This window comes from Bos javanicus, chromosome 5, assembly GCF_032452875.1.
Source record: "Bos javanicus breed banteng chromosome 5, ARS-OSU_banteng_1.0, whole genome shotgun sequence".
Lineage (NCBI taxonomy): Eukaryota > Metazoa > Chordata > Mammalia > Artiodactyla > Bovidae > Bos > Bos javanicus.
In genome coordinates, this window is record NC_083872.1 from 32,790,572 (window position 1) to 32,818,071 (window position 27,500).

Here is a 27,500-nt window from a genome sequence, read left to right on the forward strand (position 1 = left end):
TCTCTGTCCACCTCCCTGCCACACCTTCTACTCTGGTCAGCTTGCGGGGGAGGGAGGAGAGGAGGGAGGGACAGGGCTTAAAGAGGAGGGGAATCGCTCCTTTCCCTCCACACCAGTGTGACAGTCCCAACCTCAGAGCAGGCGCTCAGACCCGGGGTGGACACACACACACACACAGTCTCCGGCCCTTTGGGAGGAGCTGTTCCCCCCACTCACTGGCTTCCTCCTTCCCGAGCCAGGGTGCTGATGGCCAGCCTGGTGCCAAAGGTGAACAAGGAGAAGCTGGCCAGAAAGGTGACGCTGGTGCCCCCGGTCCTCAGGGCCCCTCTGGAGCTCCTGGGCCTCAGGTGGGTAAAACTGAGCTCCCCTGGGAGCTGACCCCACAGGACAGGGAGGCTGGGCGCAGGGGGAGGGGCCTGGGCAGGCCAAGGGCGGCGGGGCGGCCTGGGGAGGCTGCAGGAAGGAGGAGTTTGTACTCAGGGATGAAGGTTCAAGGAGCTACGCTACCCTGGCTTTTGTTGTCACGGGTGTGGGTGCGTGGTGGGGGCTGGGGGAGGGAACGCAGGTACCGCTTGTGGCTCAGGACAGAGCAGCCAGCCTCCTGGGAGACCCTGGTTGGGCTCTGAGGACGCCTAATGGGCTTCTCCTCCCAAGGTCTACTGGAACATGAGTCTTCTATTGGTCGGGGTAGCAGGCCCGCCTGTGATAGCTTCCCAGGCTGGGATGTTCATGCTGACAAAGCTCCATCTTTGTGGTCCCGGCTCTCAGGAGTCTGTGGTCAGGACGACTGGGCCTCACTGTCTCTCTCTTCCTCCTCAGGGTCCTACTGGTGTGACCGGTCCTAAAGGAGCCCGAGGTGCTCAAGGCCCCCCGGTGAGTGAGGCAGGAGGAGCGTGGTAGCTTCTCTCACACCCATCCTGGCCTCACAGAGGCTGCACCCCACCTCCTTCCTTCTCACCCACTTTTGCCCCCACCCATCCCATAGCCATGTGGGAGAGAGGACGCCCCTAAAGTCTGAATGCCCCAGTCCAATCCTCCCCTGCAGAGGCAGCAAGAGGCAGTGGCCACACCCCAGGGGCCCTGTCTCCCTCTCTAACGCCCCTGGCTGCTCTGCAGCCCCTTGCCCTTTTCCACTCCAGCCTGTGAGACCACCCCCCCACCTTTGATTCTGGGGCCTCCTGAGGGTCCAAAGTGCTGAGTCTCCCCTCTCCTCACATAGGGAGCCACCGGATTCCCCGGAGCAGCTGGCCGCGTCGGACCCCCAGGCTCCAATGTGAGTGTCACCCCGGCTGGTTTCTACCTTACCCCTAGCAGGAGGCACAGGCAGGGGTCACAGAGTCTGGCCCAACCCCATGCACATCTTGTGCCCAGGCCCACACCTGGGAGGAGCAGTTAACTGACCGTGGAGACCTGTTCTCCGCGTGGACAGCTGGAAGCAGGGGCTGTGCCCTTTTGCTGGCCATGGGCTTCTGGCTCTGCTTCACCGTGGACACGCATTTCTTGAACACACTGTGCTTTATGAGATGGTCTGCATCTTGCCCTTGGGGAGCTCACAGCAGAGGGAGGAGAGACGATAAGTCAGCGGGCTCACCAACGCTGTCAAGTGCAGGGCGGTGGGCGCAGAGGCTTAGGGCTGGGGGGATCGAGATTGGAGCAGTTCCTTGAGGATGGGTGGCGGGAGAGAGGCCACAGGGAAGGACGCAGGAGAGTCGGAACAGGGAGAATGTGCAGCGGCTGGGGAAGCCAGGCTGGCTGTCCAGAGCTCACTCGGAGCGAAGATGAAAGAGGCGGACCAAGGGGGCCAAGCTGCCCTTACTGTGGAGGAAGCCCCCAGAGGGTCGTGGCAGCCTGGAGGGACGGGGAAGGGTGAGAGAAATTCTCACTTCCTGTGTTTTGCTTCTCCTAGGGCAACCCTGGACCCCCTGGTCCTCCTGGTCCTTCTGGAAAAGATGGTCCTAAAGGTGCTCGAGGCGACAGTGGGCCCCCTGGCCGAGCTGGTGACCCTGGCCTCCAAGGTCCTGCTGGACCCCCTGGCGAGAAGGGAGAGCCTGGAGATGATGGTCCTTCTGTAAGTCCCACCCCAGGGCCAAGGTCCCTGAGGAAGGGGTGCAAACGGCATGGGCTCCCAGAGCCTAGAGTTGGGGGGAACAGGGCTGTGGGGCTGCCGGGAGCAGGGGTGCTGCAGAAAGTGCCCTGCAGGGCAGGAGAAGCACTGACCTGACCCCCACAGTGGGCAGCTGGCCGCAGCACAGACGGGCAGCGGCTGCGTGTCACTTCTCAAGTTCTCACCTCCTTCCTCTCCCCGCTCAGGGTCCCGATGGTCCTCCAGGTCCTCAGGGTCTGGCTGGTCAGAGGGGCATCGTTGGTCTGCCTGGACAGCGTGGTGAGCGAGGATTCCCCGGCCTCCCCGGCCCCTCGGTAAGTGGGGACGCCCCTTCCTCCTGGCTAGCCGGCCCAGCCTGGCTCAGGTGGAGGGTCTTCACTGGCTGTCCTCGGTGGCCCAGCCACCTGCTCTGCACCCTTGGAACTGACCCATGGTCAGCCGTCTTCCCGGAGGGGCTGAGAGGGACCTTGGAGCGCACACTCACCCTCCTTGTCGCTGCCCCCAGGGTGAGCCTGGCAAGCAGGGAGCCCCTGGAGCATCTGGAGACCGAGGTCCCCCTGGCCCTGTGGGTCCTCCTGGCCTGACTGGTCCTGCTGGTGAGCCTGGACGTGAGGTGAGCAGTGGGTCTCACTGTGGGGACAGGGGAGCCCTGGAGGAGGCGGGTGACAGGGCAGGCCAAGCCCAAGTGCCCAGATGCGATGGGAGGGTCGTGATGGGAGAGAGAAGGCCAGGGAGACTAAGAGCTGGGTGCACGGAAGGGCGGCAGGAAGAAGCTAGCTGGGAAAGCCTTGGCTGGACAGGGGTGGGGGCAGCTCTGATGGCGTCTGCTCCCCTTTGCACAGGGAAGCCCCGGTGCTGACGGCCCCCCTGGCAGAGATGGCGCAGCTGGAGTCAAAGTGAGTGTCTCGTGCGGTGGGGTGGGAAGGACACTTCATCGGCCTGGCAGGGTCAGGGTCAGAGCCACATCCCTCCTTGCCTCCTCTGGAAATTCCTCTCTGAGCCTGGGACCTCTCTCCTGACAGGGTGACCGTGGAGAGACCGGTGCCGTGGGTGCTCCTGGAGCCCCCGGGCCCCCTGGCTCTCCTGGCCCCGCTGGCCCAATTGGCAAGCAGGGAGACCGAGGAGAAGCTGTGAGTACCTTGATTCAGTAAAAGCCATGGTGCAGGAGGGTGGCCGGGTGGGCAGGGAGCTCCTCTCCACCTCCCGCCCTCCCCTGCCCCAGGCCCTGGGAACAACCCTGGGTCTGGGTTATGAAGCAGCTGCCTCGGTGCCCAGCCCGTGGGCAGACGCAGCAGTGGGCCATCCCTGCCTCGACTGCTCTCTGACGCTGCCCGCCACTTACCCCACAGGGCGCACAAGGTCCCATGGGACCTGCAGGACCTGCTGGAGCCCGGGGAATGCCAGTGAGTATCTGAGTGCCCTGTGCTGGGTCCTGACGGGCAGGCTCGGGGGTGGGGAGGGGGTGTCCGCAGGGACCTGGGGCTCCTTGGCTCAGGTGAAGCCGGCAGAGGGCTCTTGCTCTGGGCTGAGCTGACCCAACCTGTGTCTGTGTGTCTCGTTCCCAGGGCCCTCAAGGCCCCCGAGGTGACAAAGGAGAAACTGGAGAGGCTGGCGAGAGGGGACTGAAGGGACACCGTGGCTTCACTGGTCTGCAGGGTCTGCCCGGCCCCCCTGTGAGTGCTGCTATCTGTGCTTGGCTCCCCAGGGCCTCCCTCTCTGCAGGGACCCCTTGAGTTTCCCAGGCTGCTGAAGCGACTTGGGATGATCCTAAGAAATGTCCAGGCCTGGACCGCCTCCAGGTTGGAGGGAGGAGCAAGTGGAAGGGCCATGGGGCTGGGGGTCGGGGAGCAGATACATGTCCCAGCCAGCTCCCAATGTATATACCTATTCGCGAAGGCCTCCCAGCCTGGGGCCTGTCTGTGCTGACCTCTGACCTTGGCCTCTTCCTTCCGCACAGGGTCCTTCTGGAGACCAGGGTGCTTCCGGTCCTGCAGGTCCTTCCGGCCCCAGAGTGAGTGAGAGGGAGTGAACCCTCCCTAGGGGTGGGGCCGGGGCTCTGGGCAGGTGTCTGAGGAGGAGGGGAGTGTGGCTGCTCCCGGGGAAGCCTTGGCCTCAGGGGGCCTCACTGGGCAGTGGAGGTGGGACCAGCTTGGTGAGAATGTGGCCAGAGAAGAACCTGAGGCCCCAGGATGAATATACGAGTGGCTCTCGGCTGTCAAATGGCCCCCCTGGGAACAAGGGTTTACAGAGAGGCTTGTAGAAGGGTAGGAAAGCTGTGAGGCCACCCTGCTGGCTCTTGGCCACACATGGGCCAGCGTGGGGTTCCGTGACTGAGAAGTGAGGAAAATCGGAAACAGTGCGGCTAGTGCTAGGAGGGCCCCTCCCCAACACCAGCTCCTCCCCAGCCTTCCCTTTGCTGAGGCTCTTTCCTCACCGCCTGCCTCTCTCCTGGCCTGCAGGGTCCTCCTGGTCCCGTCGGTCCCTCTGGCAAAGATGGTGCTAACGGAATCCCTGGCCCCATTGGACCTCCTGGGCCCCGTGGACGTTCCGGCGAGACTGGCCCTGCTGTGAGTGTGCAGACCCCGGCCTGCTGCGTGGGGCCTTTCCAGCACCGGGAGGCTGGAGCTTTCTGACGCTAGGGGCTTCTTTCGGGGTGTCCGCCTGCAGCTAATGTGACAGCACCCTTTATCCTGGGAGCCCCCAGAGGTTCAGAGGGTCCACGGGAAACCGAAGAGGGGCTACTGAAAGAATAAGGTGCATTCTGTGGTTTTCTTGGTCCTGTCCCATTGCACGTACACCCACATTCCCAACCTCATGGGACTGGGAAAAAGACATTCTATTGATGGTACATTCTAGAAGGTGCGGATGGACACAGGAAGGGCGGCATCCCTGTCATTCCTGGCTGATTTCTCTGTTTCCTGCTGCAGGGTCCTCCTGGAAACCCTGGACCCCCTGGCCCTCCTGGCCCCCCCGGCCCTGGCATCGACATGTCCGCCTTTGCTGGCCTTGGCCAGAGAGAGAAGGGCCCCGATCCTCTGCAGTACATGCGGGCCGACGAGGCAGCCGGCAACCTGAGACAGCATGATGCCGAGGTGGACGCCACACTCAAGTCCCTCAACAACCAGATCGAGAGCCTCCGCAGCCCCGAGGGCTCCCGCAAGAACCCAGCTCGCACCTGCCGAGACCTGAAACTCTGCCACCCTGAGTGGAAGAGCGGTGAGGACCCCCACCACAGAGAGCAGGCAGTCAGCCCCCTGGGCCCAGCCCCGCTCAGAACACAGGAGCAGAGTCAGACCTGGAAGGGTTTAGCATGGGTGTCCCCCTGCACCCCACATCTCACAGCAGAGAAACTGCAGCCTTGGCCCTGTCCTGCCGTGACCACACGGCGGAAGTGACGTCAGGGTCAAGTTCCATCCACAGGCTGGCCCTAAGCCTGCTCTTCTGCTCGCACCCCTGTTTAGCCTGGATGTTCCCCTCGCCCGCTCCCTCCTTCTCCCCTCCCTTTGGCTGCATGTGGCCCTCACACCCTGCTCCTCTCCCGCTGGGTGTCCCTATAGGCCTGTCAGTCACTCCAGGCAGGCCTGGCCCTCTCGGGGGCGTGGGTCTGTGCCTGTCTGAGCCCCGATGGGGTGTTGCCTCCCCGCTGCAGGAGACTACTGGATCGACCCCAACCAGGGCTGCACCCTGGATGCCATGAAGGTTTTCTGCAACATGGAGACTGGCGAGACCTGCGTCTACCCCAACCCGGCCAGCGTCCCCAAGAAGAACTGGTGGAGCAGCAAGAGCAAGGACAAGAAACACATCTGGTTTGGAGAAACCATCAACGGTGGCTTCCACGTGAGTCCCCCGCTTGCTCTAGGCCATGGGCGGCACCTCAGAACCTCCCTCTGCTTTCTTCTGGGGAGTTTTCAGCACCTTGCTCACATTCCCACCAGTTCTGGGTGAGGGAGGGGGCTTAAGAGGAAGGAAGGAGGAGAGAGAGGATTTTTTCCCCCTCATTTAGAGGTGGAGGTGGAGGTGGAGGAAGAGGTCCTCGGAGGCCTGCTCCATCCACTTCCTGGAAGCAAAAATGTCTTCCCAGTGACCCCTCCCCAACCACCATCAGCTGCTCCTCCCCCGTCCGCTGGCAGCCCCCATCCCCGGGCCTCATGCCACTGCTCTGCATCCTCACAGTTCAGCTATGGAGATGACAACCTGGCTCCCAACACCGCCAACGTCCAGATGACCTTCCTGCGCCTGCTGTCCACTGAGGGCTCTCAGAACATCACCTACCACTGCAAGAACAGCATTGCCTACCTGGACGAAGCTGCTGGCAACCTCAAGAAGGCTCTGCTCATCCAGGGCTCCAACGACGTGGAGATCCGGGCTGAGGGCAACAGCAGGTTCACATATACCGTTCTGAAGGATGGCTGCACGGTGAGTTCGGCGGGCTGGGCCACCAAAGAGAGAGAGAGAGACCTTTCTGGGGCCCAGGGCTCAGGCTGGAGCAGGCTGAGGGCTGGCCCACAGCGGGGTCATGGTCCTAAAGGGGCACACGTGTAAGGAGCTGTGCAGGGACGACACACCAGCGACAGCTGGGGGAGGGGAGCTTGTCGGTTCTGTCTCCTCCCCTCCCTCGGCTCAGTGTGTCCAGTGACTTGTAGGAACAGTCATGCATAGTGTGGGGGCCTCTGCCCTTGCAGGTGGGGTGCTCAGGTAGGGGATGGGAAGGAGAAGGGTGGGGGGCGGGGGAGGCCCTGCTGCTGAGAACTAGAGTCTGGAGTCGAGGTGGAGGTCAATCCAAAAGAGAACTAGAGCCCCCCAGGGTGTTCTGCGCTTGGTGTTCTGTGATGCTTGGCTTTCCTGATCACAAGGCATCCACTGACTCTCCTCTTGCTCTCCCCTAGAAACACACCGGTAAGTGGGGCAAGACTATGATCGAGTACCGGTCACAGAAGACCTCCCGTCTGCCCATCATTGACATTGCACCCATGGACATAGGAGGGCCCGAGCAGGAATTCGGTGTGGACATAGGGCCTGTCTGCTTCTTGTAAAAACCCGAACCCAGAACCAACACAATCCATTGCAAACCCAAAGGACCCAAGTACTTTCCAATCCCAGTCACTCTAGGACTCTGCACTGAATGGCTGACCTGACCTGACGCCCATTCATCCCACCCTCTCACAGTTCGGACTTTGCTCCCCTCTCTAAGAGACCTGAACTGGGCAGACTGCAAAATCAAATCTCGGTGTTCTATTTATTTATTGTCTTCCTGTAAGACCTTTGGGTCAAGGCAGAGACAGGAAACTAACTGGAGTGAGTCAAACGCCCCCTGAGTGACTACCCCCCAGCCCAGGCAAGAGGCCCCTGCAGGTGCCGGGCGCAGGGACTGTGTGTGTCCTACACAATGGTGCTATTCTGTGTCAAACACCTCTGTATTTTTTAAAACGTCAATTGATATTAAAAACAAAAAAATTATTGGAAAGTACATACTGGCTTGTGCTTTGTGCTTTATTCTTTATTTTCCACGAGTCCTGGATTCTGTGGGCAGGACAAAACGGCTGTCCTCAGGCCTTCTCTTGACTGAAGCCACACTGCCTGGTCTAGCCACCTCACACAAACTTGCCTTTTTGTAGCCCCTGGCACCGAGTGGAGCCCAGGGGTGAACAAGAAACAGAGACTCAAAGTTTGGGAAGGGAGGCCCGAGGCAGAGGTGGGGGGGCTTGTTCTTGAGCATAAACCCGGGCACACCTCCAGGGCGGATTAGTGCAAGAGGAGAGATGCGCTCTGAGCTCAGATGGGGATTGTGGGGGACGGGCTGCATCCTGCTACTGGGGAGAGATCAGAGATGCTCCATGGGAGGAGGGGGTGCACGATGTGGGGAGAGGAGTAAATCCACAGAGGCCCATGATAAGTGCACATAATCAGACAATCTTGCTGACCTACTTATCTGTCTTTCCCTAAGACTTTAGTTCAAAGAGAAGTGTTAGGGCTAAACTCTCACCCCTTATTCCTTTTTCCTGGCCCCTATTCTTCACTTCCTGGGCTGGCACTTGAAGCTTCCACAGATGTCTTAACTGTGGGCTTATGAATGGACAGCCTTCTATTTCTTGCTTTTCAGATTTGTGTATGTGGGGCAAAAAATGAGGAAGTGGACACCTTTTCCACTAGAGGGGGCTGGTGGATGACAAACTAAAAGAGTACAATACAAACAGAATTAGAAGAGCTCTCTCATAATTTAAATAACACTTCTAAATACCAAAAGAGCTAATGGGGGCAGTGTGGAGAGGTGCACAGGTGCTTACGAAAACTTCCTCAGACCACAGGTGGAGCTGATAGTTGAGTTTGGTTCCAACCTGTCAGCCACACTCAAAGCCCATCCTGCCCCTTGGCTCACTTCACTGGCCATGGTGGAGTGGCTACTTACTCTACAATGGCTCAGTAGATCCGACCATCAGCTCAGACCCTGGTAAGAGGAGTCCCATGTGCACCAGGATATCAAGCTGATCTCTCGCAGCCCACCCATTTCCCGGGGACCCAGTTAAAACCTAGATAAAACGGCAACTGCTGCATAGGTAACTGATGAATGGCCCAGAAGGGAAGAGAAGCAGCAGGACAGAAAGCCCTGCATCTGTGGTCAGATCAAAGCCACCCTGGGTGGCAGTGCTGCAATGCAGTATAACCACCGCCTTGTCTTAAACGGGGCCAGAGGCTTGCCACCGATTCCCATGACCCCTGATGCCCCCAGGAAAGGTAGGTCTCTCCAGGCACAATAACCTCTGATAACATTTTGACCCCAGCAGGACTGGGTGGACAGACCTGGCTGACTAGCTGTAGTCCTCAGTCAGGTTACTGTCCCTTTCTGGAGCTTCCTCATCTCTAACAAAGTGTCCAGCTTCAAAGGGCTTTAGTTTTTGGCACTGCGTGGAACCCAGGAGACTGACTCCAGTGAAGACTTACTCAAGAGCCAGGGTACATCACAGACAAACTTCTAAAATAGTTTCCTCTTCTAAAGAAGAGAAGAAACAGAATGAAACTTGAGGTGGTGAAGAGTCTTACTTTAAAAGGCAAAGAATTAGGATTATTTTTGCCCAGAGAAATATTTAGGACCCCTAGATTCATGTAGAACTTTTACAAACACACTGATTCTTTCAACAATTTGTTTCACATCTGGGGCTAGAAACCCTAGCAGGACAGTTGACTTAGAGGTCTCAGGGATCCTACTTTGGGGTAACTAGTGTTGCAGAACAGAGAGTGGAGGTATACTGTAGCCTGTAAGGGACCTGGTATTGTTGGCATATAATTGTAAATAGTGTTCTTGTGGTTTGGGACCTAATCAAACCTATAAGCGTTTGCATAGCAAAGGAAACCATAAACAAAACAAAAAGACAACTTATGGACTGAGAGAGAATACTTGCAAATGATGAAACTGACAAGGGCTTAAGTTCCAAAATACACAAACAGCTCATACAATTAAATAACAACAAAAAACAACCCAACTGGAAAAATAGGCAAAAGACCTAAATAGACACTTCTCCAAAGAAGACATACATGTGGCCAATAAACACATGAAAAGATACTAAACATCATATTAGAGAAATATAAATCAAAACTACAAAGAGGTACCACCTCACAGTGGTCAGAATGGCCACCATTAATCAACAAGTCTACAAATAATCAATGTGGAAGAGGGTGTGGAGCAAAGGGAACCCTCCTACACTGTTGGTGGGAATGTAAATTGGTATAGCCACTATGGAAGACATTATGCAAGTTCGTCAAAAAACATGGAAATAGAGTAGCCATGTGATCCAGCAATCCCACTCCTGGGCAAACGGCCAGACGAAACTGTAACTCCAAAAGACACATGCACCCCTGTGTTCACAGCAGCATTATTCACAGCAGCCAGGACATGGAAACAACCTACATGCGCACCAACAGACCAATGGATAAAGAAGGTGTGCGTGTGTATGTGTGTGTGTGTGTGTGTGTGTATATAGCTCACACGGAATACATGGTGATATTACTCAGCCATAAAAAAGAACAAAATCATGCCATTTGCAGCAACACGGAGGGACCCAGAAATTAAATGAAGTCAGTCAGAAAGACAAATACCGTATATCACTTATATGTGGAGTCTAACGTACAACACAAAAGAACATACTTACAAAACAGAAGAAAAGACTCACAGTCGTAGAAAACAGACTTGCTGCTGACAAGGAGGAGGGAAGGAGGGGGAAGGAACAATTGGATTAGGTGCAAACAATTATATACAGGATGGATAAACAATAAGGTTCTATGGCATAGCACAGGAAACTAAAGTCAATATCCTGTGGTAAAACATAATGGGAAAGAATATGAAAAAGAATATATATATATATATGTATGTATAACTGAATCACTTTGCTGCACAGCAGAAATTAACACAAATAGTAAATCAACTATATTTTAACAAAATTTTAAAAAGAAATGCATTCCTCCCAAGTCTCAATCCAGTATAAAGGTGATGGCAATGACAGCTGAGCCAACCACTTCCTCTATTTTGGCGTTGCTGAGAGCAAATTCTACATGCATTTGTTTAAGTATTAACAGAGAGCATGACCCAACTACTCAGAGCATCCTACAGTGCAGGATGGGATACTGAGGATATAAACAGACATGACAGTTTATAGCGTCATTCAGTTCAGTTCAGTTCAGTCACGCAGTCGTGTCCAACTCTTTGCGACCCCATGAATCACAGCATGCCAGGCCTCCCTGTCCATCACCAACTCCCAGAGTTCACCCAAACTCATATCCATCGAGTCGGTGATGCCATCTAGCCATCTCATCCTCTGTCGTTCCCTTTTCCTCCTGCCCCCAATCCCTCCCAGCATCAGAGTCTTTTCCAATGAGTTAACTCTTTGCATCAGGTGGCCAAAGTACTGGAGTTTCAGCTTTAGCATCAGTCCTTCCAATGAACACCCAGGACTGATCTCCTTTAGAATGGACTGGTTGGATCTCCTTGCAGTCCAAGGGACTCTCAAGAGTCTTCTCCAACACCACAGTTCAAAAGCATCAATTCTTCGGCGCTCAGCTTTCTGCACAGTCCAACTCTAGCATCCATACATGACCACTGGAAAAACCATAGCCTTGACTAGACGGACCTTTGTTGGCAAAGTAATGTCTCTGCTTTTCAATATGCTATAACTTTTCTTCCAAGGAGTAAGTGTCTTTTAATTTCATGGCTGCAGTCACCATCTGCAGTGATTTTGGAGCCCAAAAAGATAAAGTCTGACAGTTTCCACTGTTTCCCCATCTATTTCCCATGAAGTGATGGGACCAGATGCTATGATCTTTGTTTTCTGAATGCTGAGCTTTAGGCCAACTTTTTCACTCTCCTCTTTCACTTTCATCAAGAGGCTTTTTAGTTCCTCTTCACTTTCTGCCATAAGGGTGGTGTTATCTGCATATCAGACTTATTCCTTTATGTTTAAAAATGTAACTGCTCTCATTTGAATATTATACCTGCATTTAAAGACAATGTTGAGGTGCAAGAAATGCTACTGAGGCACACAGTCACAAAATGTTACTCAAAACTGAAGTACCAATAGGAGTAGCTTTTTGAGAATCACATGAAAAATATGCTGGAGGCTGTTTGGAAAATGGAAAAAGAAAAAATGAAGCAATATGAACATCTTCAAGTATTTAGGGCATGTTCTCAAAACTGGTGCACTTGTGCCTCCATACAAATCATGTTTCATCATTTACACAGAGAACAGTCATCACCATCATGTACATACAGACCGTTAAAGGATTCAGGTTAACAGGGAAACTCAGCTTTTGGGTTACACAGTCATGGTCGGAATCAGCCAGACAGCCAGGAAATTTAGCCTCAGTCTGAAGACTCAGTAATACTGAAAATCAAGCTACGGGAATGGGGGCAAAAGAAACAGACCCCCAGCCACCACCTACTGCTGTTAGGTATTTCCTGAAGCACCAGAGCACGTGAAGGAGCCGGAATCTATCTTAGCGGAGCTCTGAAATCAACTACTCAAGCTTCCCCCAGATGCCCTGCCATCCTGGGGCTGGAGCCTGCTCTGCAGTGGCCAAGAGCGTGGAGACGTTCAAGACACTTGCAACTTCACACCACGACCTCTTAATCAGCAAGCTACTCCTCCTCAGACGGTAAAGAATCTGCCTGCAGAGCAGGAGACCCAGGTTCGATCCCTGGGTTGGAAGATCCTCTGGAGAAGGAAATGGCAACCACTCCAGTATTCTTGCCTGGAGAATCCCATGGACAGAGGAGCCTGGTGGGGGATGGTCCATGGGGTCGCAAAGAGTGGGACACGACTGAGCGACTAACACTGCTACTGCTATTCCTCCTCAGAGCAGCAGCTTCTCATTTCCCAGGTGCCACTGCGCTACCTCTCCAAACCTGCAGGGGGCACTAAAACAGCACTACGACAGCCTGTCACCACCAGAGGCCGACCGACAGGAGTGAGGCTTCCCTGGCAGGAGGCTGCTTTTCCTTCCCATCAGGGCTTCTCTTCCCTTTCCATCCTGTGCTGATCCACTGCGCAGGCAACTGTTCTACGGTCCCCCAGAGGTGCCCACTTGAGACATCCAGGAAATCAGAGGAGACACAGATCAATCAAAAGCAGGGTTTATTTTTTTTTTTTTACCAAATTCCCCAATCCATGTTCCAGCCAATGGATGGAGGGTAAATTACACCCCACATAGACTCTTAGTAAAAACAATTTTAACTTTCTACAGAAAAAAAAAAAAAGAGTTGTTTTCCTTTTTTTAAATAAAGTTCCTAGGCATTTGGAAACATGAAAAACTTTCACATGTTGAATGTTGTGTGCTTTCTTCAATGTATTCAAATGCTCCCTCCCTGCTGCTGCTTCTGTGAGGAGGCCCTTCTGCAGCTACACTGACAGCCCTAGTTCTGTATCATTGTATCGTCTGATAACCTAGAACCCTGGTAGGATTTCAATGTATCACACCACCCCTGCCCCCAAACAGCTGAAAAGATCTCAAACTCATCAAACCTTCTTCGAGTGCCTACTATTTGCTTGGCGTCGGCTAGGTGCTAGGCAGTGATCCTGCTGGTTCTGAGAAAGGTCATTGGTGCTAGGGAAGGACTTTTCCTCCCAAGTGGCTGGGGATTGAGAGAACCAATTTCTCCTGTGGTTCTACCACTTGGGGCAGGTACAGGGCTCAGGTCCTGGGAAGAGAAGCTGTGTCTCTTCTGACAGGTGCTGCCATGGAAGAACCGAGAGCAGTTTCTAAACTGCTGTGGAATTTACTCCACAATCCACATAGTGATGTGTCTCCAAGGAGCTCTGGGTCACGTGGCCAATGTAGGAAATCTTCACCGAAGTTCTAGGGAAAAGAAAACTGAGGAGAATTAATTCTGTTTCTGAGATATATTAAGTAAGAGAGAGAGATTGCCCAAATAAATTCTTGCAAGCTCAGGCGATAACACACAGGTCTCAGACGCATGTCTTCATGGTTACACAACCAGGAAGTCAGAGGATCTTTTCATATCCCCAGAGACACTGTGCCCTGAGATGACCTTCTAAATAAGTGGTTCTCAGCTGGGGACATTTTTACCCCACAGGGAACTTCTGGCAGTGTCTAGACATCTGGGGTTGTTACAGCTGAGCGGGGGAGGAGGTAAGCCCCTCGCAGGTAAGGGCCGGGGATGCTGTCAAGCATCCTACAATGCACAGAAAGGCCCCTCACAACAAAGAACTGTCTGGCCCAAAATGTCAACAGTGCCAAGGCTAAAAAACCCTGCTCTAAACCCTCATATTTCAAATGTCTGCAGCAGACTCTTGTCACTTGCAAATTTAAATTGTCATGGTTCTAAAAATAACCCTACAGGTCCATGACATGTGGTAATTTGTGTGGTTAGAAAGTAAGTCTGGCTGGATGCCCTGGGCTTAGGCCTTGAGAAAGCTTTTCCCGTCTTTACTAGTCCCATGAGGATTCCAAAGCGATCACACAACTGGACCCCATTTCATGGAGAAAATTCTTTATCTAACTGCTTCCTTTGAGTCTGGTGTCTGGTGACCGGGACTTGGACACCGCATCTCAAGGACAGCAAGGCTCTGCCGTGACTGTGCCTACAGTGCATCCAGCATAACCTCTTTGCCTTGTGGGTCCCACAGGCTCTCGCGAGCAAGGCTGGCCAGCTCACGTGGCCTGCCAGTCCAGGCCCTGGGCACAAGGAAATGAGCAACATACCGAACGAAGACCACTACGTTGTGCACTCCAATATAGGGTAGCGTGCAGAAGAAGCTGCCAAACAACAGAGGGATGGTCAGTTCAGGTGAGTCAGCAGGAATGCTGAGTTGCCCTGTCAAACTGAGGAGCACTCAGCCCCATCTGGGTGCTTCCCCTACCCCACACCCGCCCTCCTGGCCCAAGCACTGTCCCGGTTCACTGGTTCCAGGTCCCCACAGTGTCTTTCTATCCTCCCACATCACTATCTTCTTGGTTTTTGTTTTGTTTTGTGTTTAATGCCCATCACAAAATGCTCGAGTTTGGAAATGTTTCTAGTGGCCTAATGTTCTCTTTTCAGAAATCTGAGCACTTGAGTCACATATCAAATACCATATCCTTCCAAAAAATCTCAAGATAGCAAACCCACAGGCTAAAAGGCTGAAACTTTAGGCAGGACCAGCTCCCCTCAATTGAGCTCAACTCTGAACCCCTTTCATCCCATAAAATGCACACATATAGAGAACACTGTCCTTACTACACATAGGAATATGGTCCTCCCATCTCGGCCTTCGCAGTAAAATTCACCTGAAAACAAGACACCAGAGTCAGTCTGTGGCCAGGCAAGCTTGACACAGAACAGTTCTATTACTAGCAACCCAAGAACCTGAGAGCATTCTTCTATCACATATAAAATATTTCCCCCATGTTGTCACTAATCCTAAGACCATGAGCCTCTAACAAAACTTCCCACCTCCTCCCTTTTGAGAGGTCAATGGGCCCCAGATTATCCTAAGGCCTCTTCTTGATTGTTGGTGAACTGTTTTCTCCTACAAATTCTTGCTTCCGTAACACTTAATTCTTAGCTGATTTTCTCCCCTAATATTTCATAATTACAGAGCTTGTCAGCTCTTCCTCATTGGCTAGTTCCTACCAGTAGAAATGAGGAGAGGGAGAGGAAAGGAGCGAGGCCACGGCGTTTCACAGCCCAGCGGGGCCAGGCTCCTAAAGGCAGGCATACCAAGTGCTCGCTCCGAGGCGGAATGAGGGAGATGTTAGTCGTCGTGTACGACCCAACCACGGTGTTCATGTACTGAACCTCGCTGGACAGGCTGGTCACCGCCACGGAGTAGAAGTTGGAGTTTCTAATTTTCAGGGTGGCCTGCATCAGTGCAAGTGAGTAAACACGATAAGTGTCCTGGGTACAAGACTTGCAGGTGCACGACCCAGGAAGGGCGGCCCTCATCTTACCGTGATGGCGAGGATGACAAGGGACCTCTGCTCATCAAATGTGACTTTCACCACTTTGATGCCATCGTCATCCACGAGGACTGAATGTGGAAACAGGAAGAAAACCACCAAACCAGACGCCAGGAGGCAGAGCAGGATAGAGAGGAGGACATACTGCTTCCTGCAAATGACAAAGCATACAACCAAGCCAAGGAGTCAGATACCAAGGTCCAATAAGTCGAGATAAAACGCAAAACCAGGAATGAGGAAGGGAGAAACAAGCAAGTGCACAGGGCCAGGAATCGCAAACCAAGCAAGAAGGTGTAGAGCGGGAGAAGCCTTTCAAAGCCCTCTGAATGCTGTCTGCAATCTGGGAAAAGAAGCTGATGAGAGGAGCTGTGGACACAAACATCTCTTCCCCTGCCAGGACACCCTCTTCTGCAATTCCTCCCAATTCAGCTCCTTCGCTTGAGCCTCGGCCCTCAGAGTGTTTCTAGCTTCACGTTTCCTTCCCCAGATTGCGAGGAGGGCAGACACATCTTGCTTAAGCAAAAAGTATTAAAGGAAGTGGGGAATTTTACAAGAACAGATAACCGTTTCAAAAAGTGAACTGGCATTCATACACAGAAAAAAGGACTAGGGATGGCTGTAGGCATTAACAGGCGAGACTCAGATGACTCACGTTCTCTGAGGACGCAACCGCTGATCGCTGTGAGGGATCAAAGCCACCAACTCATTAACTTGCTCTAGAAAAGAAACAATTGACAATCTTGGTAAAATAAATCCCACGTGTGACAGTACTTTCCTTCACATACACAGGAGCCTGCCACAACATATACTTGTCCGGGATTATTTGTTTCCAAGATACCAGTTTGGGTCTCATGAACAAGAAACAAATAAATCTGTAGAGAGCGCTACAAATTACGTCTATCAGTGCTGCCAGAGCTCTGACATGGAAGCTGAGAAATCTAGGATCTGGGGACTTCCCTGATGGCTCAGTGACTTAGACTGGGTGCTCCCAATGCAGGGGGCCCGGGTTCTGTCCCTGGTCAGGGAACGAGATTCCACATGCCACAATTAAAGATGCTGCAGGCCGCAACTGAGACCCAGAGCAACCAAACAAATAAATACTAAGAAGAAGAAGAAATCTCGGACCTTGTTCGGGCTTTACTGCATGGCCTTGAGCTGAGGCATGGTTACGAACCGCTGCCTGGCCTTAGGTAAGTCATTACCTCTCTAGGCCATTGTGTCCTCATCTATAATATGAAGGCTTTGGATTGAATGATTTCTAAGGTTTTTATCAGCTTTAAACCTCTGTGACCCTCCATCTAAACTGCTAAGACTTTTTGAGAGCCAACTTAGTGATAGATAATTCTGTACCCAATCCAGGCTCCAGTCCTGGGCATGTTTTTCTCCCCCGACTTGATTTTTTTTTTTTTTAGACCTTAGGTTGTTAATGATTCACTATCTGCTTCCTTGAATAGAAGCTTCCAAGATGGTGTCTGCTCCTCCTCCCTCACAAAGCCATGCCAGGCCCTGAGTGTCAGCAGTGAAGAAATGTACGTCAAACTGCAGAATGTAGAGCAAATCACGTGTTCCAACCCAAGAAAACAACAAATAGAAGAGTGAAAGTGAAGAAAAGTAAGGCTATCAGATATCAGGAAACCCAGAGAAGCTGGGGAACCTGCCCAAGTTATCAATCCAGCTGAGCTGGCTCCTGCTCAGGGCATGGTCTGTGACCGTGGTACTGCTGCAAGGAAAAAAGTTCAGTCTGGGAGAAAGGAGAAGTTTTGTGGGTATCCTGGCATTCTCCTTGGGGAATCATCTTTTACCATGATCACCAAAGACTCACCTGGAATGTAGCCTGTCCCCTGACACGTGAGACAGGTAATGCTATCTCGCCCGGTGAATTCCACATAGGGGAACTGAGCAATAGCCTCCTGCTGCTCCCGTTCGGCCAGAGAATCCTCAGTGTCATCTGCTTTCCTTCTCTTGCTGAAAGGCCGGTGAGCATAGGTGGAATGACGGGACCCCATGGCCAGGATGTGCGCCTTGTGTCATGTCCTAGGATGCAAAGAGGCAAGCGAGTGTGTGTTACTGGCTGTGCATTTCTATGAGAAAAGTGTAACACAAAAATGACCAAATTCCCCTCCCGAGTGTGATCCCCAACACCTGCACAATTTCTACCAGGCCCCTCATTTTCTACCACGGCTCCCTAACCCACCACCGACTCTCGACACACGGCCTGAGGGAACAGGGGCCGCATTCGCCGGTCTGCCCAGCTCCTCATCGCCCTGGGAATCGGGGCACCCCAGCTCCCACAAGGTCCAGGCTCACCCCTCCTGTCTGCTACTTGCAAACTCTGTGTCTTTCTAGAAAAAAAACCTTCCCGGACAAACAACAAGCCCCAAATTAACAACAGGCCTCAGACAGTCCCCACTCTCTTCCGCCCCCAGCTCCAGGAGGCGGGCTCAGTTCACGCCCCTTGTCAAAAAGCGCGCTCCGAGCCCACCAGAGTCGCCCAGGCGGGAGCGAACGCCGAAGACCCCAGACCTGCAGGACACGAACTCCCGGCAGCTCCTCTCCGGGCCGGAACCCCCTGCCACCCGCCGGATACTGCGGGTTTACCTGCCTCTCGAGTGTTTAGAACTGCACGCACTCGGTGCGCATGCACTCGGTGCGCAAGCCGGCTCGGGGACGCCGGGGTGAGCGCGCGTGCGCCCTTCGCAGCCCAGCTGGCGGCGCCGATAGGGGGCAGCAGAGAGAGGAGAGCGGGGCGGGGCGGGGAGCAGCGCCTCTCGGGGCTTGAAGCTGGCGGACCAGTGGAGATGCTCCGCGGTCCCCCAGAAACACGGGGAAAGGTTCCAGTGAAGGTTCCCGATGAGGAGGGAGGCGGAAAGCGCTGGCAGCCAAAACCATTCTCAGCTAGTCTTTGAGTACAGGAGTTGTGAAGATGCTGAGAGTAGAAAGATGCATCACAGAACCTGCCCTCAACCTGCTTCAGGGCGTCCCCAGCCCTAAAGACAGACAGACAGACAGACAGACAGACAGACAGACACACACACACACACACACACACAGCATGCGCATGAGGGGTTAGAGGACACTTTTTAAAGGGCGAGTTTCTCTGTACAGACTGCCTGATTGAGCTTCACCTGCCGCAGAAGCAGACATTGCTGCTGCTGCTGCTAAGCCGCTTCAGTCGTGTCCGACTCTGTGCGACCCCATAGACAGCAGCCCACCACGCTCCTCTGTCCCTGGGATTCTCCAGGCAAGAATACTGGAGTGGGTTGCCATTTCCTTCTCTGAAGCAGACGTTAACCACATGAAATTATAAAGATGATGCTGGGGAGAGGAGAGCTTCTGAACTGGGGGCGTGCCATGCAATGGGGAGTGAAAATAGCGACCTGTGAGCCCCGTGCCACCTCCACCCCTCTAGCCTCCTCTTGTGAGGAAGGCTGATGTCCCTGCTGCTCTCTAGCCACCTGCCAACTGCTGGTCACAGTCAGCCCACAGAACACTTAGAGTGAGAAATGTTAAAGAAGAAAACTGAGGGACACACTGAAGACAGTTAGGCAGACTTTATTCAAGGGGGGATGCAGTGATAGGTGTAGGACTGCTGCTACCAATGGGGTCTTGCCGTGGGGCAGAGAGATTGGCCTCAAGTCTCAATACAGCAGGGCAAGTGGGAACCTAGAGCCAAGAAGCAGGTGAGGGTCAGTGGATGGAAAATTACTAAGAGACAGCATCATGGGTAAGGGGAATCCTGGACAAACAGACCGAACAGGATTCTTGCTAAAGACAGGCCATGGTGATTAGACATCACCTGGGGGTCGGAGGAGGACAAGGAATCCAATCAGATTCCGATGATCATCCGAAGATGATCCGATTTTGAGGGCCTGGGATTCCTGCTAAGGTGATTTATCAGATGGTGGTGGTTTAGTCGCTAAGTCGTGTCTGACTCTTGCAACCCCATGGACTGTAGCCTGCTAGGCTCCTCTGTCCATGGGATTCTCCAGGCAAGAGTACTGGAGTGGGTTGCCATTTCCTTCTTCAGAGGATCTTCCTAACCCGGGAATTGAACCCATGTCTTCTGCATTTCAGGCAGATTCTTAACTGACCAAGCTATGAAGGAAGCCCTGATTTATCAGGGTTCATGTTAAAACTGGATTTTATAATAAGTGCACAGATGGACCTGGAAAAGATTCAGGAACCTAACTAAAGTTTGGTCAAGCAAAGATTATTTGTCAGAAGCAACAAGGAGCCATTGCTCTTTTTCCATTTCTGGCCCATACCTTTCCTTCATGAAATTGTTCTTCACTTCTCTCCTTCCAAGCTCTATACCAGTTTACATTCCTTGTTTACACAATTCTGATTTCGTTGGAGGTAGCAGTATGTTCAGTGAAAAATACATTTCCCCACCTTACTTGCCATGTGACACAGTTTGAGTCAATGAGATGCGTGGGACTTCCAGAAAACGCCTTATAAGGGATGAAGATTCAACTGGTCCTTTGACCTTATTCTTCCTGTTTGGAGTTAGGACTTGATGTTGGAGATGAGGCAGCCATCTTCTGCCCATGAGGGAAGAAGTGTGTGCTAAGGAAGGCTGCGTAGAGGGATTAAAAGAGCTCAGGTGGCTGATGACATTTGGACTACCTTCCTTCTGACTTTTCATTACGTGAGAAAAATAACCACCCCCACCTCTACAAATTGTGGTGTGTGTGTGTGTGTGTGTCTTTCTCATAGTGGGGTTCAGTCTTAATAGATACAGACATGGAGCTAGTTGAGAGGAAAGCCTCGATTTTGATTTTCGCAAGGCAGTCTGACTGCTTTACCCAAACACCACGTAGGCCACCCTTAGGCTTCTATTGTCTTGTAACATCTGCCCTCAGGTCACACGCCTTTAGAGAGAGGGAGCCCCCTTGCCTGTCTGAGGCCCATCTTCCAAGTTCAGTTTTCCTATCTGAAGACCCCCTTTTCACAGGGAATTCACCTGGGGCATCTGGGGAATGCGTCCATCCTTCAATTACACGGGGCCTCACTTCGTGGCTTCGTTGGAAGCCTGCCAAGGGCAAGGGGCAGTGAGCCTAATGTCCGCACTATGGACGGACACTGCAGAGGGAGTCCAGGCTGTCCCAGGAGCAGGGAGGGTGAGGAAGGCAGCAGAAGAGAAGGCCAGAAGAAGACTGAGGGCTGTGGATGCTTCGTAAAGGAAGGGAGACAGGCTTAAGGGCTTGGGCCCATGTGAGGAAAACAGGTGCTCAGGTTGCTGGGGAATAGAAAGGGGGTCTGGGGGTTTAACCAGCAGAACCCCTGAGGCTTTCCGACAGTCTGTTGTCTGGGACAGACTGTACCCTCCTATTCCTCCTTGTCTCCCCAGCACCCAGCTCGAAGCCCAGTGTGTGGTAGGCCCTCAATAAATGCCTGCGGAATGACCTCACCTGGAGCCTGGCCTGCACCACCTGGGGGAGTAGTCTCAGCATCTGCCATGGCCATCCGGGTGGCTGTTTTAATTGGGCAGCACATTCCTGAAGAGCCACCCATCACTTCTCACCTGTGCCTGGCTTCCAAGGTTATCTGAGTATCTGGTTACGAGCAGTGAGGTTACTGCAGACATGAGCTCACTGGGGCTCTTGGTGGTAGGGGGGTGGGGTGGGGAGCGGAGTGGGACCAACCAGAGATCCCTGCCCTCCCAGCTCCTCAGTTTCTCCATGTGCATCACGTACCCCTGGCCCCACAGGCTGAGAGGAGTCATGCATCGAGTGGCTGTGGTCCTGAAAAGCCTTGCACACGAGAAAAGTGAGCTCTTAAAGTTGGCAGAGTTCTTCATGGTCTTTCTTCATCCTGTGCCCTTTGTTAATTCACACAGTGGAGACAACTTACTGTTGTTGTTTAGTCACTAAGTCCTGTTTGACTCTGTGACCCCATAGACTGTAGCCCACCAGGCTTCCCTGTCTATGGGATTTTCCAGGCAAGAATACTGGAGCGGATTGCCATTTCCTTCTCCAGGGGATCTTCCGGACCCAGGGATGGAACACACATCTCCTGCATTGCAGGTGGGTTCTTTACTGCTGAACCACTAAGAAAGTCCAGAAAAAATTTGCTTGATGTTAAAAATACAGACCGGAACCAGATATGCCATTGCCTTGTTCCATATACTTTCCAAAGAGATTTGGGGACTCACTAGAGTGTAGAGAGAGGGTGCTGCAGACACTGGCCACGGGCAGATTTAAGGGGCACACAACCCGTTTAATTTAAGGATTCTGTGTTTATTCTAGCTCAGAGATTTCAGTGTGCAGAGCACTGGTGCGTGTGTTGTTCAGATAAAGAGGAATAATAGGCCCTGCCCTCCAAGATTCCAGATCCAGTTCTAGTGAAACGGAGCAGGACTGTATGGTCTTTGCCCTGTCCGCCATGTCCTCTGCCAGCCTTTTGCCTGCGGAAAACTTTAGTCAAAAAATAAGTTTAATCAGAGAAGTGAGAAATGCTGAAACAAAGGAAAACAATCAAAGGAACCTAAATAATATTAATGTAGTCCTTAAGCATAGTCAAGGACCTTTAGTTCTTTCTCAAGGGCTATAGATAATATTCTGAGCCACATCCTGTGAGCTGTCTTATATATACCAAAACCCCAGGTGGAGAAGGTAACTCCATGATGACCAGACTGTACCCAGGTTATGAGCTGCCATAATTCTAAGAACTGACCGCAAAGACATGGGAACAAACTGACCCCAGAACTGAAGATTAACTGTACCTAAAACAATCAAGATGATGCTGGTCTGCAGACCACTGATGACCAATTTAAAGATGACTCTTAGAGATGACTGTGCTTTTTCTGCACATAGCCCCCCACCCCACCCTGTCTATAAAAGCTCTCACCCCCTGCTTGTTGGGGGCAGTGGCAGGGGGGCAGTCGGCCTTTGGACAGACGTCTACAACCTTCCCCTTTCCCAACCCCCAGTTGCCAGCATCTGAAATAAAGCAAACTGTCCTTTCCACCAACCTGGCCTGTTTATTGGCTCTTGAGCGATGAGCAGCCGGACCCACCCCACAAATTCCTCTCGGTAACGCTAGGAAGGTCTAGAGGGAGAAGGGGTAGACGATGGTCCCTCGCCTTTAAGAACCTCTTCTAGAGTGGAGCAGTCTACCACTTACGTGGCACTTCCCTAGGTGGGAAGCAGCTGTTATTTCCATTTTAGGCTGAGTCTGGGAGGCTGACTGCCCTAGCCATAGTGGTAAGGTCAGAACCGGATCAAGAGTGTTCTGCTCTCAAGCCCCACCTCTTTTTACTTTACTATGCTATACCCTATGAAGAATGGTCACAGGAAGTAGGTCTACAGGCCTATTCTAGGAAGAGAAGTGATCCAGAGGGTGCTTGTATGCAAAAGGGATCTGGGTGGGGGGGCTTCCCTGTGTGCTGCGCCCACAGCAGCTGGAGGCAGGGAGCTCTACCTAGAGAGCTCTTCCCACCTTGATGGAAAGACAGTGGGGATCCAGGGGCTTGTGGGTTCAAGGAACTGATAATCTACTACACACCACTGAAGGTCAGTGAGGCCAGGGACTTCTCGGCTCCATCCCCAAGGGCACAGAGGGGGCTGACTGTGGGGCCTACACTCACCTGACTCAGGGGTGCACCCTGGGACAGCCAATAGTGTTCTGAGTGCTGTCTGCATGGGAGGTATGAGCCTTCCTCCAGGAACTCAGGTGGACAAAAGATATCCTATTGAAGCAGGAGATAAATGGGCCCAGGGTAGGCATTTACAACTAGTTTCCTGTTTACATTTCCTGAGGAAGGAGCAAGTGGGCTCAGGGCTAGATATTTACAATCAGCCTCCTGTTTGCACTTAGAAATAAGCACCAAAAACAGGCCAAATAGCCAGGCTTTGTCTCCTGAGGACACCTGAAGATAACAGCTATGGCAGGGAGGGAGAGGAGCTAAGCCCTACCCGAGCAGAAGATCAAGAGGTCACATATTTCTCATCCTTGGGGCAGTGGAGACACTGCACCTGTGTGGAGAGGCCCCTTGGTGGTCGAGAAGGAGGGGTATCATCTCAGAACCAGTGATGCCAAGGTCCCTCTATAGGGCTCTGTGCTGAAATCCACCTTGGAAAAAAGTTGTGCATGCACGTTGGGGAGGGTCCTAGGGCAGGTCAGGAAAAAGAAACCAGGTAATTGGCCAAAGATAAGCAAAGACTCCCCACATAAATGACTTAACCACCTCTTCACTGGGCTCCTTCTCAAAGAGGGGACACCCAACCTCTCTGGGAGTGTATCTCTGTGTTGCTTCTGTCTTAACTAAACAAGCTGTTTCTCTGTGTACTCTCCCGTTTGTTGTGCTGTGTCTCTAATAATACACTTTTTATCATTTTTACAGTTTTTGCCTCCTTGAGGAATGCACTTTTCATTGAAGGCAAGGGCCAGGGGAATTTTGCGTCTAGTCTCTATCCCCTGCTGTACTAGTGGCTAGGATTCCTGGTTTTCATCCAGGCTGCCCAGGTTCAATTCCTGGGTAGGGAACTAAGATCTCACTTCAAGCTACTGCTCACTGCTGCTGCTTCTCCAAGATCACTATTTTAAAAAAGGGTGGGGGGAACCAACCTAAATCTAACTCAGAGTCCCAGACTGGTGCGGAATTTAATCTCCTTGGTCATCAAGGCTTCTTCTCTTCCCCAAGATGTCTCAAGAGCCCCACAGACTTGCTTCTGAGAGTCAGGAAGCAAGGGCAGGAAGGGCCTTTCACACTCGGCCCACCATGTCATGCTCTCTCCTCCTCATCCAGCACTCCACAGGCCTCTGATTTGGGGGCTGTTAGTGCTTTCTCGGGGTCTGGGAATCTTTGCTCTGGCTGGCACGGCTGATGCCCAGGGTTCAGCATGCCCAGTGCACAGGGCAGACCCAGGGCAGGGGTCTCAGAGCCTCACAGCCTTGCCAATGGGCTTGCCTGCAGGCGGTCCTTTCAAAACCTATTGCTGTCACTTCGGGGGCCCTGAAGAGCTCTGGTACTGTAGTCCTTTATGCCTTGGTGCAGAAAAGAATTCGGCTAGAGCAGTGTGGTAGGCAAGAAGTGATTTATTAGAATAGGGTGTTTGTCAGGCTTACAAGCAGGCAGGTGAGAAATGCTGTGTCCCAAGAACACTCACTGGGCTACAGTTTTATAATCAAAGGAAAAGTGGTGGTGGGCGGCAGGGTGGAGAAGGGCCTTCTTTGTCTTTCTTGAGTAGATGTCACATTTCCATCATCAGTTCCTCCCCCAGGTTGGGCAGGGAAGTTTACTTGTCCCTGTACGGTCAGGCCAGGACTATCATATAGCACTTTGGAAAAATATTTTCAGGTTTCAGTACAATGAGGGTTTTTTATTTTGAAAAGTCACCTTTCCATAAATGATTGCTTTTTGTGTGCACAGAACCTGTCCTAGGGATCATTAACTTATTGAGCTCAGTGGGCAGGATGTGGCTCTCTCGCCACCTTTGTTTTATTGTTTGGGGGCACGTCCCATGCTTCTGTTGTATGGTTTTGTTGCTAAGCAAGCTGCTTGGTTTTGTGGTTAAGCAAACCTGCTTTTTTGAGTAATCATTAACTTATCAGTGTCTCCCATATTTTTCTACTTACAATCCCCTAATGGGATTAACGGACTTCCCAGGTGGCACAGTGGTTAAAAAAAAAAAAAATCCTCCTGCCAGTGCAGGAGACGCAGGAGGCGCGAGTTTGATCCCTGAGTCGGGACAATCCCCTGGAGAAGGAAACGGCAACCCACTCCAGTATTCTTGCCTGGGAAATCCCACGGATAAAGGAGCCCGGTGAGCTACAGTCCGTGGGGTGGCAGACACGTAGCCAGGCAGTGGGGTTAACTAATTACTTCTTTTGTCCCTTCATTCTGCCCCATCACTCTCCCCACTTGATGCAGGCTCCAGCTCTCCCTGCCCTCCCCTTGTTTTTCCTTTCTCTCTTCAACAGCACCTCAGGGACACCTAGTATTCTCTCTCTCAGCTCAATAGCTGAGCCATTGGTGAAAGACTGATTAAGGAATAGTCTTAAAGCAGCCTTTTAAGAAAGCCTCTACCCCACAGAAATCAAAGAGCCCCAAAGGGCTGATATCTAGATGGAACAGGGGACAGAAATACAGGGAAAAGCAAAACACAAACTGACATCTTAAAAGGCACACCAAACTAGATTCTCTGGTAGGGGGACTTGCAGATGAAGGAGATAAATGCCTGCCCCTGAAGCCTATTAACAACTGTCCCCAGGGTCTATGTAATGGCTCTGGGGGCCTTGATCCTTATAACTGCCAAAGTCCCTCCACTGATGATGATCTGAGATGAGCACACTCTAAGTCACATTGATGTGTGAGCTAGCCACACGTAATGTAAACTCCACGGCCCTCCCTCCCCTCTGGGAATTGACACCCCTAAGCAATGCCACCCCCCTAAGAAGGTGAGAGGAGTAAGGGAGCCCCAGAGAGAGCCTGAGGGCAGGAGACAGTGATGGACTCCAAGAGGTTCTTAGAGAAACAAAACCCACATCCAACCCCATCCTGAAAGCCAACTGTCTGAAGAAGCTCTGGTGTCTTCCCTCCTGTCGACTTAAAAAATAGTCACAGCCTAAAAGTTATGACTTTATTATACGCTTTATTTGGTGGGGATTTTTAGGACTTCAAACCCAGGAGACAGCATCTCAAGTAACCCTGAGAGAACTGCTCCAAGGAGGCAAGGGGAGGAGACAGATCATATAGAAGTTTTGCTAAGGACAGGTAGTTTGGACTTCAAAAGATTATTGTTAATTGAAGAAAATCAGATATCCCAAGTTAAGGAAATTAGTGCTTTTCTAAGTATGGGAAGATGCAGGCGTCTGGGCTCACTGAAATTCATTTCATATGCATCCCAGCTATCCTGGGCCAGTATCCTCAGTTTTTTCCCCATCCTGAGCTCCCTTGGGGCTCACCATAGGGAGTGTCTGCAGTCCTGATGGCTGCTGGATCACAGGTATTCTCCTCTTTCCTGAGTGCCCTTAGGGCTCGCCACATTGGAGGGCTGCGATTGCTGATGGCTGTGACATCCTTGTTTACTGATACAGCAGGAAGCGCTCCATTTCTCACTCCTCATCCCTCTGTAGTCAGTGATTGGATGCAGTCCTCCACATCTGTTGCCTAAGCAATTATAATAGCCTGCCTAGTAGGCTTTCTGACTTCAAAATAAATGATCTTTTACTGAGTGTCTATTATGTGCCAGGCACTGGGGTAGGCACTACCTGGTCCGCTCAACAACTCTGCCCATGGGCCATCGTTACCGCCTTTAATGGATGGGGAGTCTGCAGCTTGGAGAAGTGAATCCATGTCACCCAGAGGAGTACAAGGGCTCCACGAGCCCCTGCTGCTTGCTCTTATAGCCCACATTCCATTGGTCTACTGGAACTTTCCTAAATAAAATGCAGGGACTTCTCTGGTGGTCCAGTGACTAAGACTGTACTCCCAATGCAAGGGGCGTGGGTTCAATCCCTAGCCAGGGAACTAGATTCCACATGTAGCAACTAAGAATTTGCATGCTGCAACTAAAAATCCCACATGGTGCAACTAAGATCAAAGATCCTACCTTGCCGCAACCAAGACCTGGCACAGCCTAATTAATTAATTACAATACATAAAATGCAAACGTGGTGGTATCATCTTGTCTCTTAAAACCTTCGGTGGCTCCTCACAGGCTGCAGGAAAAGACCCAAACCCCTTCCACAGCTTGCAAGGACCTTCCACTCTCCTGCTGCCCTCTTCCCTCTAACCACACGCTCTGACCACAGCAGACTATTTGTAGCTCCCTAAACATGCCGGGACTCTATGTGCTCGCTAGTTCTGCCCTCTTTGTGTGGGATATTCTTTCCTCCCTGCCCCACCCAATCCACACCCTTTGTCCTACTCCCAGAGAGATCCTACACAGCCACCCAAGCCCAGCCCAGATGTCACTCTGGAATCTTCTCCTGCCGCCCCTGAGCACAC

General features: G+C 52.1%; 2 protein-coding genes across 6 annotated transcripts in view; one reads left to right on the top strand and one right to left on the bottom strand.

Moving 5' to 3' along the window:
• The window catches only part of COL2A1 (collagen type II alpha 1 chain), a 30,142-nt gene extending 22,571 nt beyond the window's left edge, over positions 1–7,571 (top strand). For both annotated transcript variants that reach the window (XM_061416321.1, XM_061416322.1), the window contains 16 exons: positions 240–347; positions 820–873; positions 1,220–1,273; positions 1,907–2,068; positions 2,311–2,418; positions 2,610–2,717; positions 2,947–3,000; positions 3,127–3,234; positions 3,454–3,507; positions 3,670–3,777; positions 4,062–4,115; positions 4,564–4,671; positions 5,032–5,320; positions 5,754–5,941; positions 6,278–6,520; positions 6,991–7,571. In XM_061416321.1, coding sequence (XP_061272305.1) covers positions 240–347; positions 820–873; positions 1,220–1,273; positions 1,907–2,068; positions 2,311–2,418; positions 2,610–2,717; positions 2,947–3,000; positions 3,127–3,234; positions 3,454–3,507; positions 3,670–3,777; positions 4,062–4,115; positions 4,564–4,671; positions 5,032–5,320; positions 5,754–5,941; positions 6,278–6,520; positions 6,991–7,137 — 1,947 coding nt within the window. In that variant the 3' untranslated portion in view covers positions 7,138–7,571. The remainder of the gene's footprint in view (positions 1–239; positions 348–819; positions 874–1,219; positions 1,274–1,906; positions 2,069–2,310; positions 2,419–2,609; positions 2,718–2,946; positions 3,001–3,126; positions 3,235–3,453; positions 3,508–3,669; positions 3,778–4,061; positions 4,116–4,563; positions 4,672–5,031; positions 5,321–5,753; positions 5,942–6,277; positions 6,521–6,990) is intronic.
• Positions 7,572–12,706: 5,135 nt separating this feature from the next.
• On the bottom strand, positions 12,707–18,241 carry TMEM106C (transmembrane protein 106C). Of its 4 annotated transcripts, none has more exons than XM_061416326.1 (8): positions 18,150–18,241; positions 17,370–17,581; positions 16,200–16,263; positions 15,539–15,698; positions 15,309–15,449; positions 14,826–14,875; positions 14,312–14,365; positions 12,707–13,444 (listed from the first exon to the last, which is right to left on the bottom strand). In XM_061416326.1, the coding sequence occupies exons 2-8, from the start codon at positions 17,551–17,553 to the stop codon at positions 13,348–13,350; spliced, it is 750 nt and encodes a 249-aa protein (XP_061272310.1). In that variant the 5' UTR covers positions 17,554–17,581; positions 18,150–18,241; the 3' UTR covers positions 12,707–13,347. The 4 variants fall into 4 exon arrangements, with proteins under 4 accessions (XP_061272310.1, XP_061272308.1, XP_061272307.1 ...); XM_061416324.1 differs by having other exon boundaries at positions 18,146–18,211; XM_061416323.1 differs by having other exon boundaries at positions 18,071–18,159.
• Between the last annotated feature and the right edge of the window lie 9,259 nt (positions 18,242–27,500).

Bases quoted from the DNA above. Each gene is read 5' to 3' on its own strand.
- TMEM106C (XM_061416326.1), bottom strand. From the start codon at position 17,553: ATGGGGTCCCGTCATTCCACCTATGCTCACCGGCCTTTCAGCAAGAGA. The intron at 16,264-17,369 runs GTGAGTCTTTGG...TTTCTTTTCTAG, and splicing joins GGGGACAGGCTACATTCCAG to AGCAAGTTAATGAGTTGGTG. The intron at 15,450-15,538 runs GTAAGATGAGGG...GCACTGATGCAG, and splicing joins TTGTCATCCTCGCCATCACG to GCCACCCTGAAAATTAGAAA.